This window comes from Leguminivora glycinivorella, chromosome 7 (assembly GCF_023078275.1).
Source record: "Leguminivora glycinivorella isolate SPB_JAAS2020 chromosome 7, LegGlyc_1.1, whole genome shotgun sequence".
NCBI lineage: Eukaryota > Metazoa > Arthropoda > Insecta > Lepidoptera > Tortricidae > Leguminivora > Leguminivora glycinivorella.
Window position 1 is genome coordinate 2,352,949 of NC_062977.1, and position 12,332 is coordinate 2,365,280.

The 12,332-nt window shown below is 38.8% G+C and overlaps 1 protein-coding gene across 1 annotated transcript in view; it reads left to right on the forward strand.

The window, feature by feature from the left end:
- The window catches only part of LOC125227776 (disintegrin and metalloproteinase domain-containing protein 22), a 670,866-nt gene that overhangs the window by 618,390 nt on the left and 40,144 nt on the right, over positions 1-12,332 (forward strand). Inside the window, exons 11-13 of the mRNA XM_048132103.1 lie at positions 7,984-8,132; positions 9,045-9,229; positions 11,024-11,191. Of these exons, the coding sequence (XP_047988060.1) occupies positions 7,984-8,132; positions 9,045-9,229; positions 11,024-11,191 (502 nt within the window). The remainder of the gene's footprint in view (positions 1-7,983; positions 8,133-9,044; positions 9,230-11,023; positions 11,192-12,332) is intronic.

Genomic DNA, 12,332 nt, shown 5'->3' on the forward strand with positions numbered 1-12,332 from the left:
ATAGTGGTTTAGTAAAGACGGATTTCATTGGAATTTTTAAATCAAATAAAGACTCCCTAGGTGAAAAAAATGTCTACCCTGATACTTCGAATACCTACAGTCTGGTCCTACTTCTGATCCTATCTATATTATATTCCACCACCATACAATTACCGTTATCTATCACAATTTCAGCACCCTCTTATAATAATTATCAAAACAGTGTTGACAACTCCGCCGGCACCTGAATCACCAATTCCCGGTGCTATATCAAACGGCAAGTTTCCCAACTCCGTATCTTTGTTATAATTTCTCCTGTTTGTCGCTACTTGTTAGGGAACTTCGCCGTTGACTCTTTTAAATAGACTCCTGTTGTGATTTAGTTTGCTGAGTTTGTTAATGTTGGGAGTTAGTTGCGAACTGCCGGGCTAGCCGAACTTACAATCGTTGAGGTTCGCTCGGTGACGAACTATAACTCGCTCGCGCTATCACCGTCTCTTTTTAACACCGACGCAAAAACAACGGGGTGTTATAGGTAAGTTTGACGTGTCTGTCTTCTGTCTGTGGCATCGTAGCTCCCGAACGGATCAACTGATTTAGATTACGTGTTTTTATTTTAAATCTGAATTAGTCGGGAGAAACACACTCCCGGGACCGATCAACCATCATGTTTAATGGAAATCGGTCCACTATGTCGGTGTTTTTTTTTAAATTTATATTTACACGGGAACGACTATCTTTTGACCAGTGGGACCGATGGGACCAGTTCCTAACGCTACGTGGCTATTGAATCGCAGTCTGACTTTGTCGCTACTACAGAAGAGCGATAGAGGGTGCTAGCTACGAAGCATAAGGGATTGTGACGTTGGCTAGGTTCCCTGATGAGCTGCCGGCAGGCGTGGCTGCGAGAGGTATTGTCTGGATTTTCAAAACGTGGGTGAAGGAGGATTCGTTTTGTAGATTTAATTTTAAGTAGGTATTACAGAGCTTCAGCAGCAGCGCGTCTTTATGATACCTATAGTTATAATGTTGATGGAGACGTACATATTTAGGAGTCTGTTTATGTTCTATCCTCGTGGATCCCTGGGAAATTTTTGTGCTTTTGAATTTAGAACTTCCTTTTATTTTGTAAAAGTTCAATTCTTCTTGAGGACCCAGGAGACTGCTGCTGTTAATAGAGATAATTCGAGAATGCTGATAATAGACGCATTGTCTGACATCCGCGTTTTGATAATGATTACAAATCCTTACGTTCGTATTTGTATCAGCATCTGCAAATACATACTTACATAAGTACTAATATTATAAATGCGAAAGTGTGTGTCTGTTTGTTTGTCCGTCTTTCACGGCAAAACGGAGCGAGGAATTGACGTGATTTTTTAAGAGGGGATAGTTGAAGGGATGGAAAGGTTTAAGGTCTAGTTTACCCTTCGGGTTGGAAGGTCAGATGGCAGTCGCTTTCGTAAAAACTAGTGCCTACGCCAAACCTTGGGTTTAGTTGTGAAAGCGAACCCCAGGCTCCCATGAGCCGTGGAAAATGCCGGAATAACGCAAGGAGGATGATAATGAGTTGAAGGGATGGAAAGTGACATAGACTACTTTTTGTCTCTTTCTAACCGTCACTTCCCTAAAAGGAGTGGTGGAAGTTTGTATGAAGCATTCCACAATTTTCGAATTTAATGCGAGCCAAGCCACGGGAAAAAGCTAGTTACTGCATACACTAAACAAGTCTTTCCGCTACATCTCCCCGCCCTGTGACGTCACAACAATGACGTCGTCGTAAACTTGGCCCATTCTTCATGCGCCCCCTTTGTCGCTTTTCGCGAGTTCTTTGTTTGATGTGACGCTGTTATATTAGTGACACAATAGCGCGTTTGCATCCAGTGACCTTGGATGTTAAAGGGGAGAATGTTAAGAAGTATAATTGGAGTTTCATCTTTCAGAGGTGCTATAGTCTTTTAGATATTGAAATAAATGTAAAAAAATGGGTACAATTTTTTTTTCAAAAGCCACTCTTAACCCACTTGAGGGTAAATCTTATACCTTTAAACGAGCAATTCTTGTATATTTATTTATTTGTTTATTTATCTCGGAAACCGCTCCAACAATTTCGCTGAAATTTGTTCTATACGGGGGTTTTCGGGGGTGAAAAATTTATCTAGCTTAGCCTTAGATCCAGGAAAACGCGAATTTTCGAATTTTCATGGGTTTTTCTTAGTCTCTAGTAAACGTAAAATATGGTCGTTAATTTCGCCGACCAAGCATCGGCCGACCAAGGTCGGTCTAATGTTCGCAGGCAGAACGCAGGTGTCAGAGTTTCGAATCCCGGTGTACTACCCGAAAATGTGTAAATTATTTGTTTACGTTTTTTTAAGTACCCAAAAGTACCGAGTATGTAGAGGTTTGGTGTTTTACTAAGTATTTACCTATAGCCTTCGTGATTAATTTTGTTAAAGATAATGATCATGATAGTCTTCATGATGATTATCGATTATCATGATTATAATTTGCCTGTTTATCGCATCTAACGTCGGTATTTTTTGTTTTTCCATGACTAAAGTCAAACCAGCTACATTGTCAACGATTTTGATAGCCAAACGTATAGAGCAGAGATATCCGAAATAACCTCGTCTGTACAGTGTGATATGTGCTACCGAGACACTCGATCGAAACACGTGAACAATGTAATAGTTGGCGTTCAAGTAGACAGTTCTGAAACAGTATGCTAACAAACAATTCAAATATTTTTGTGACTTTCGTTTTTTTTTTATACTTTCAATATATGAGCATTCAGAATTTGGAACCCCCAATTAGCGTAATTTGTTAACAAAAATTAACTCACTGTCAGTTTTGTGACGATAATTAAGCATGCAACTTCTATTAAAATATTGTTTTTGTGTTCTACATTTAGAATGTGAAAAAAGTAAATTTTTAGACAGATTTTATGCTTAATTGTCGTCACAAAACTGACAGCGAGTTAATTTTTGTTAACAACTTACGCTAATTGGGGTGTCCCAAATTCTGAAAATGCCCATAATGATAGTTTATGACCGCAGGTGGTCGGGCCTTTAACTCTTCGCGCTTGGCGTCAAAATCTATTCGCCTCTGTTCTTCGAAAGCTTGCACTTTTGTTCTCCCTGTATGAGGTCATAAACTAATATTTCATCGGAAAGTTGCTGACTGAGTATGGTCGTATATTCACTGCGAAAATAGGCTACGTCAGCAACCTCTGAGAGCTCCCGACCGTCGCGCTCTATAGCCAGTCCACTGTCGCTGAGGCCAAAGCCAGCCGGGACAGTATGATGATGATAATGAGTGATATATATTTCGGTATTTTGTAATTCTTACTGAAGTTTACGTTTTCATATCAATCGCGTAGAGTCAACAATTGTCACTTCGGTTAGGCCGACAGTTCCCAACTATGACCTCATAGGTACAGTACTGTTCTCAAACCGTGCACTGTGCAAGTTCAAAATTGTTTGCTTCGTTACCGTATTGTACGCCGTTAGTTCATTATTTGCCGTCAATTCTGCGTTCCGCTGTCTAAAGTTATCGTGTAATTTGTGTGTAGGTACGTGTGCCAAGTCTACTTCGAGTAATAAAGGAGTTACAGAATATATACAGCGTGTGTACCTATTCCATACGGGCGAATATCTTAACAATGATTAGTATCGGACCTAAGGATCCTCATTACATTTTTTTTTATAGATGAAATATATTTTTTCATTTTGCCCGTGTGGTAACGGGTTAAGAATTTCATCACCCCCTTTCTTCCCGTGGGTGTCGTAGAAGGCGACTGTGGGATATGGGGTAAATTGTGGCGTAGGCGAGAGGCTGGCAACCTGTCACTGCAATGTCACAGTTTCGTTTTCTTTCAACCCCTTATTTGCCAAGAGTGGCACTGTAACTTTAGCAGTTTCATATGCTCTGCCTACCCCTTTATGGGAAATAGGCGTGATTGTATGTATGTATGTATGTTGTATTTTTTTCATACATAATAATTCAGCACGCAATGTATTACACAAATCAAAATATTTTTTTAAAATAATTTGATTTATTCCCATAGTGTACGCAACTTAATTAATAATACTTTTTAACAAAATTATTATCCTATACGATTCGTATGATCAGATACTATAACTGGATACATTATTCGCCAGTATGGAATCCACACGCTGTAGGTAATTAGATAGGCTACTAGAATTTATTCATTTTCAAACCTATATTAATGTCCATAACTTGTTTATTTAATTGTTGCGGTTGCTAACAAACGGAGTGGAGCCGCCGCGACCACTCGCGTGATGAAGGATTTTTGAATGATTCTAAACATGTCGTCAGTTGCGATAAAATAAATGTAATAAGTTCCCCCGTCGCATGGCACTTTCAAGAAAGAACCCGCGTGTCATTCTACTTACTTCGAACACTTACCTGCCGATCTTAGGAATGAGCCATGTGATGAAGCATTTAAGTGCAAATTGAGAAACCTTTTGTTAGATAACCCTCTATACTCTGTAAATGAGTACATGGAATTGAATTTGTGATAGCATGCATTTGATTAGTTGATTACACTGACTTCGGATTTTATTTCATTTGTTAATTTTATTGTGCTTTGTGTATTTCTCTTTGTAAATGACGATCCTTATTGGGAGAAACTATTTATTTTATTATTTTCAATTCATAATGTAATTTTTGACGATCATGATGAGAAGATAAACATAACTTTGGCATGTAACAAATTTATAGTGTAATTTTTATCATGAAATAAAGAAATCTAAATCTAAAATCTAAATCTAAGTTTAACCGTGTGTTTTCATTGTTTAAAAAATGTCAAAGTAATATCAGAAAGTTGCAGTTTATTTAAATAGTCAAGTTCAGGGGCTAATGATATGCGTAGGTATTCAAATTTCTAAAAAATTGTGACACAAAATCGTTGAAATCCTTCAATCCTCAATCAAACACGTTTAATAACAGCAACACAGCACTCTCAGATCTTTGATTAGATGACGCATGCACTACAGAACAGTGGCCATTCGAGAACTGTAACCCCCGGAGAAATCTAAGACGAGCAATCGAACTTACGACCGACGTCCGGGCTGAATTTATGCTAGGAGCAAACCTGACGAGAATATCTTGAATATTGAACAGGTAACTAGACTGAGGTAAAGTTATACGTATCTTTATGTTAAAACTATAGATCTGTTCTAGTGGTGAGGTAGAATATCTTGGCCACAATTTTACCACGTAGTTTGCATTTCTTCTTACGTACTTTTTGAATAGGTAGCATATCGTCACTACTTTTAAAAAATCTCGTATCTCACGCTGTTCCTCAAAGTTAAAACGCAGTAAGTCTATATGCATTCCATACATACTTACTACAATTTTGTTTTCATTGACAGACGAAGATACAAGTTTTTTTTAAAGTAGTGACGATATGTATTGGAAAATTACTTTGAAGCGCAAAATCATCTGTTTCTGACAGTATGTGGATAGTCTTTTACGATACTTACTGTGAAATGTCAAGGCTGAAAGAAATTTTTAAAGGCTCATGTCGTGGAAACGTGATCGGGGTCAACCCGCGGCAAGAGAAACATGAGTCACAATTGTATGGCATGTTCTATTTATTCACGACGCAAGTTCAAGTGTGTGTTCACTAAATAAGTGTTACTTTCCCGATATACGCATGGATCCAGCTGTAGTTCAAATAAACACTTAATGAAGTCGTGACTCGCGTTACTTTTACGTGGATTCTCCTTCGGCCTTTCGATTTGTTAAGTTATTGTCATTCCTGATAACCGCTTTGACCCGATAATGATATGACGTCAAATCTGCTCATTCCAATTCAGCACAAACGATCGGTTTATCTTCAATTAATTAAGGTTTTGCGATTTAATGAAGCACAACGTGTACACGTGTCCCAAAAGCCTGCATTATCAGCTCCACAGGGCCTCTAGCCAAACGAAGATTCGTCGCGAACGATACGCAACATCAGGCTTTGTCGCGCCAATAACACTGATTATTAATAAGTAACAGATCCTTGGCTTGCCCGCAAAACGACAAATACACACTCTTTATTTCACTAATACTAATAAGTTACTATGTAAAACTCAGAATAGTAGGTACGTGCCACGCGACTACACAGGCGGGCGCGTGGCGCTTCTCGGCCACTTGTTACCTCGAGGCAACTGCTAGCGGGTAGGTACTTTAACGCGCGACCGCGAGCAAGTGACGTAGGCCTGCCAATACGGTAAACGATAATTACGATATGATACAGAGGTATAACGATTACACTCTTGGCTAAAGGCAAAGCCCATTACTCGGCCGTTAAACTGTTTAGCCCACGTCCTTTTTAATACGGTTCGGCAAATTAAATATGGCCTTTTAATTTTTGATGGAAGTACAGGCCGGCACGAAAGTGTTTTGTTGGCCGCACCCGAGGGTGTCGTTAGACCCGTTTAGGGCGTTTAGTGAATTCAATGGGTGTTTAAAGACCGTATTTTGCGCCGTTTGTTGTCCCTAATTCTTTGAGTCACGGAAAAGATTCGGTGTTTTTGCGATTGGAGTGTTTTTTTAATTGTGTGTAGGGAGGTCGTGGGGATTTAGGTAGGTTATTAGTAAATTACTTCTCCTCTACAGGTAGCAATTCTCAACTGATTCTCGTGAAAACACTTTCAGAAATCACTCTCATACTCAATAAAAAAAATCATGACTCAATAAAAAAATTGTTGATCCAGATTTTGGAAATTGTTCAAAATTACAAAGTCGTGCGGCCTCGCGCCTTAACTATTAAGCCGTATTGATATCATAAAATTTTGTCTTTTAGATGCGTATGATTCAGTGCTTGGCAAGAAATTCAGACCTTTTGGAATGCGGGTTGAGACGGTATATAAATAAATATGTACAATTTATCCATGAGAACAAGTATTATGATTTCGCCAGCTCTCATAATTATGTCTATCTATGGCGTAGTTGTAAGTGACATTAGTGACACTCACCTCTCACTCACTGCCCTTGCATTCACTGTAGCAGCATAATTGATGCAGTCACATATCCAACGAAACTATACGAGTTCTATGATATGCAGAACAATATACCAAAGAACACCTCTCGAAATAAAGTAAAGACAAGTTCCTTACACTTGCTATACAACTCCGAACTTCATTTGCATACAAATACAGAGTAAAGCTAACAAAGTGCAGCGATCTCTATATGTACCTACATAAGATCTGCGCATATCATTAGCATTAGCTTGAACTTGAAATAAACTCCAACGTGGGAAAAGTTTTTCTCGTTTTGTGGATTTTCTAGCCGGATTTTTTTTGGTCCCACACAAGCTTTTGATCCTTGTTAGGAATGGGATCGATTGGCGTCAAAAAAAAAGTTTGTGAAAAATTACTTTTTCTCGCCACCGTTTTTCTCGTTTCAATTTTTCTCGTTTTTTGCCAAAATCTGTAAACGCCAATTTTCATAAATTAAAAATCGAAGGTAGAGGTCTTCTAATACCATTTTTGAATGGCAGCACGGGATCTGGAAGCTGCCTTTACTGACCCGCTATCAAAATACACCCTGTATGTGGAAATTAATAGGGACGTGTTTCATTGAACATGTGTACAAAGAGTATATAGGCATCACCAAATTTGACACGGATTTTATTACTAAACATATTTTGTATCAAAGTCTTGACAACTGTCCCACTTTATCACTTTCCATGAGGATTAATTTTGCTTGTAACTTTACCATTATACAAATAACCTGTCCAAGCTTCCGTATTGACAAGCATCAAAGTAGGACTCTTTATTTAGAAGCGGCATATCGTCACTACTTTTATAAAAACTTGTATCTTCGTCTGTCAATGAAAAGAAATTTGTAGTAAGTATGTATGGAATGCATATAGACTTACTACGTTTTAACTTTGAGGAGCAGCGTGAGATACGAGTTTTTCAAAGTAGTGATGATATTTAGTTTTGATGTCAACAGGTAATCTAACAGATCTTTCTCTCTTTCCAGTGGCCTGTCATTCCCCGGTGGAGAGTCGGGTATCTCCGTACCGGACACAGTGTGCACGCCCAAGTCTGTGGGCATCTCAGTTGACACCAACACATACGAGCCACATCTGCTCGCTGGGACCATGGCGCATATGATCGGCCATAACATTGGTAAGTGACCGGCTTATCAAACACTTAAGTATTAGACCTACAGTATTAGAAATGGCTTTTGCGAACCGCCAAGGAGTGGAATGCCCTGCCTGAGTCTGTGTTTCCACTCTTTAAAGCAAAGTAAATAGGTATCACTAAGCGTGCTCCACTTCATCACTTAATCAGGTGTGATCGTGGTCAAACGTCTACCTATTCATATTTAAAAAAAAAGGCTCTCTTTATAAATAGAACAATTGTAACATTAAGAAGAATTGCGGTCCATAGTGGCTTTTGAACCCTGAGGTACTCAATAACTAGGCTGATAGCCCACTATCATATGTCTATCATAGAAATATTATCATAGGCGACATGTCATCCTTTTTCGTCACGTTGGAGTAAAAGTAAGGCATACTTCTATGATAAACATACGATAGTGAACTATCAGCCTTAGAAAGAACAGCGGTCCCAGAATTATATTATGATCCTGAGGTACTCAGTAAAAATAATAGCGAGCTTACAGTAACCTCATTGCCCTGTGGTGCTCCGTGTCAGAAACAATGGTCGTACAGTCAGATCCTAGAGATATGATGGCGTCTTACTAGTAAGTTTAAGTACACCACATCACCTACAGAAAAGTGATGTTCAGTGACATGACATTAACGCAACTTTTCTTAAAAATTGACTTAAGTACATACCTGTACCAACGACTCCTTACTGTTAGTTTACATACTTTATTCAAGATTATGAATATTATGATACCCCGTATTCTTAATGATAGACGAACCTACTTACTGTCTTTTTTTTGTATGAATAGGAAGACGTTTGACCACGATCACACCTGATCACTGTCTTTTTCCTTCATGAATATGTACCTCTATGTACTTTCATCTTATGTCGTTCACCATCTCAACGATTATAACCTTGTGTCCCCAGGAATGGGCCACGACGACGGCCGCGAACAGTGCTTCTGCCGGGACTGGCACGGCTGCATCATGGCACAGACCATCGTCGGCCTCGACCACGTCCAGCCTTACAAGTTCTCCGATTGCTCGAAGAACGACTACATTAATGAGCTCAGGATAGGACAGGGGCTGTGTCTTCTGAATAAACCTAATGAGGTATGAATTCATATTCGTTTAGTCATCATTATCATCGTCATAATTTCAGCCATTAATCACCCACTGGTGAGCATAGGCCTCCCTTTGTGTGCGCCACTTATCCCGGTCCTGGGCTAATCTCATCCAGAAGTGCCCCGCAGTTTTTTGAATGTCGTCCACCCAACGAGCCAACGAGTCATCATCTGTGATTAAATAGTCACGTGAAAACCTAGAAATATCTGACTATTTATCATGGTCCAGGCAAACTCTGAAATCCAAAACAACCAGTAGAATATCTCGTAGAGTAAAAACTTAATGCACGTCTTATTCCTAACCGGATTTGTTATTAGCTGTAGTTGTAAATGTATTCGATACAAATTTTATTATAAAAACGATATAAGGGGAGTCAAATAGGATTTTATGTTTCATTTCTCATCATGTAGTTAACATCATTCTAGTAAGGAAAAAAGATTCGTTAGATTTTTTAAGCAGCCAAAATTCTTCAAGGTAAAATATCAGTGTTCAATTTATCACCATCAAAATAAACGCCGATCTCGTAATCGAACACTTCGCAACAAATTCTTTGTATTTACACGTAATCAAAGGACTTGAATTACTTTCCAAATTGACTTCGACGTCGAATAAAATCGTGTCTGTGTTATTTATTCCGTTCAGGCGCGCCCAGAATCAGCTTGTCACCTGCACGGAACGAAGTTCGATGTTCCCATTCGAGCATCACGGCATAGTTCAAATGCTAAACAGAATTTCCACGACGAAAATTAATCAGTACGCCGGCATTGTTTGTCGCTGAGCGCTCCTTACCCCACTCCTTTAATAAAAGTTATGGTAATACAGACTGGGCGTACAGAATTATCTCTTCGTTTGCGAATATATAATAACAGGAGAGCGCGTCCGGGTGGTTTATTGGAATAAATTTACATATCGCCCGATGATAATGCTTCGCCCCCACTCAGGCTTCGATTTGGCAGGTTTACATATTTATCGAGAGATGATTGTGTCGGTTGGTGAGGCTTTATTTTTCTCCATTTCCATTGGGACGTTTCGGGTCAAGGTCGGACGCGATTGGACCATTGTTTTAGCTTTGAAAAAGAGAAAATAAAACAAAGCAACATTACCAAGCATCTTTATCTGCCAAACTGTATCAATAAAACCAGAAATAAATGTCTGTTTTTATTAGGGTTCCGTAGCCAAAATGGCAAAAACGGAACCCTTATAGTTTCGTCATGTCCGTCTGTCCGTCTGTCCGTCTGTCCGTCTGTCCGTCTGTTATAGAAACTTTACGTGATGAAATTTGATGGGAATATGTGTTGTATGAACCGCTACTTTAAATAGTAAAAAAAAGAATTACCAGGGATGAAAATTTTTTTTTCAAATACCCGTGTGGGGTATCAATGGAAAGGTCTTTTAAAATGATTTTTTCTCATTTTTCTTAAAGTCGGTTTTTGCTCATCGTAAAAAGTTTTAGTAATAAAATTCTAAAAAAAATAGATAAAATTAACTTTTCAACGATTTTTGGTTTGATCAAAGTCGCTGTAATTTTGGTTAAGTTATTGGTTTATTATATTTGCACGGTTTGCCAGCCACTCGTTGGCCGGTTTTTTAATTTATAGAATTTCGTGCTACTTTATTACCAGCGAACAAAAACAATAGGAGATTTTTCGTCTGCTCATGATTTTAGTAACAAGATAAATTACATATTTGTTGTTATGTGTCGCTAATACACGGTGCCAGCCACGTGATCTTGATTTCTCAAGGGAGGGATTACTGTCGCTAATTTGTTATCTCTTTCACCAGCTAATCGTCCATCGTCAATGCGGCAATGGCCGCCTCGATGAAGGTGAAGAGTGTGACTGCGGGGCCATCGACGAGTGCCAAAAGACCAACCCCTGCTGCGACCCCATCACCTGCAGGCTGACCAAGGAGGCGCAGTGCGCTTCGGGGGAGTGTTGTGAACAGTGCCAAGTGAGTACAGCATGCTCAAACAATCCTGGGGGTTCCGTATAGGTTGAGAAAAAGGGACACATCTACACCAGTTATATAGCTCCGTACCACTCTCTCAAACTAAACCGAACGGCTTTAGTACATCATCGTAATCCCTCAGCACATAATAGAAGATTGCCCTGTAACGCGCTAAGCCTAAAAATGGATCTCCAGAAGACCTGATCACCCTTAGCGACGAGGCCATTAAATAGTCTGATTGGACTTAACTTGTACTTAAAAAGGTTTCTGTTTCTTGCCATACGATTAAATAAATAGTGTTGATACCTTTTCTTAGTCCATTTTCATTTTAAAAACTTAAATCGCTTCAAGAATGTCACATCACAAGCTTTTGAAGACATGAGTTATTTGACGTGTCTTGCCGCTCTTCTCTCTTATCTCTCTCGTCTCTTAAGGACGATTCGAAAATATTTTTTTAGATTGGCAATGTACGCGATGAATGTATGAAAATATTAGCTGTTTCATAGACAAATGCGATGGACTACATTGCGTATGCGAATTGACATTGACAGATCTGTCAGTGTCAGTTTGAACTGTCAGTTTGCATACAACTTTTTTTTAAGATTATGAATTTTTAAGACTGTCTGTGGCAAGCCTTTATCGATACTGGATACATAAGCCACTTTTTTTCTTTTTAGAAGTGGTAGTTCACGTAGTTCATTTTTTGCTTAGTAATACCGATATTGTATTAGTGAACTATGACACAGGAGATTTTTTCGAGTGTTCCTTACCTCAAGCAACTTCAGCACTTCTTGTACTTATGTAGGCAGATACTAGCGTTCTAGGTATGTTTGCTGGCTGGACGTGACATTCAATTAACGTAAGCCTTCAGCCAGCGCAAGTTCGCAAGTTTGGGCATGTTGCTTCAAGTGAGAACTTGTTTAAACAAGAAACCGTTATCATATATCAATCAGGAGTTATGTTGTAGCATATCCTAAGCGAATCCGTGATCAATAAAGTGCATGTGATAACTAAAATCATATGCAAATTGTTGAAAAATCTGTAAAGACCATTAAAGTATAAATAAATTCACCAAACTTTTAGAGAAAGATAAGCAGGTTCCTAATACTCATTTATTTAAACATTTGATTAAATTCCACAATTT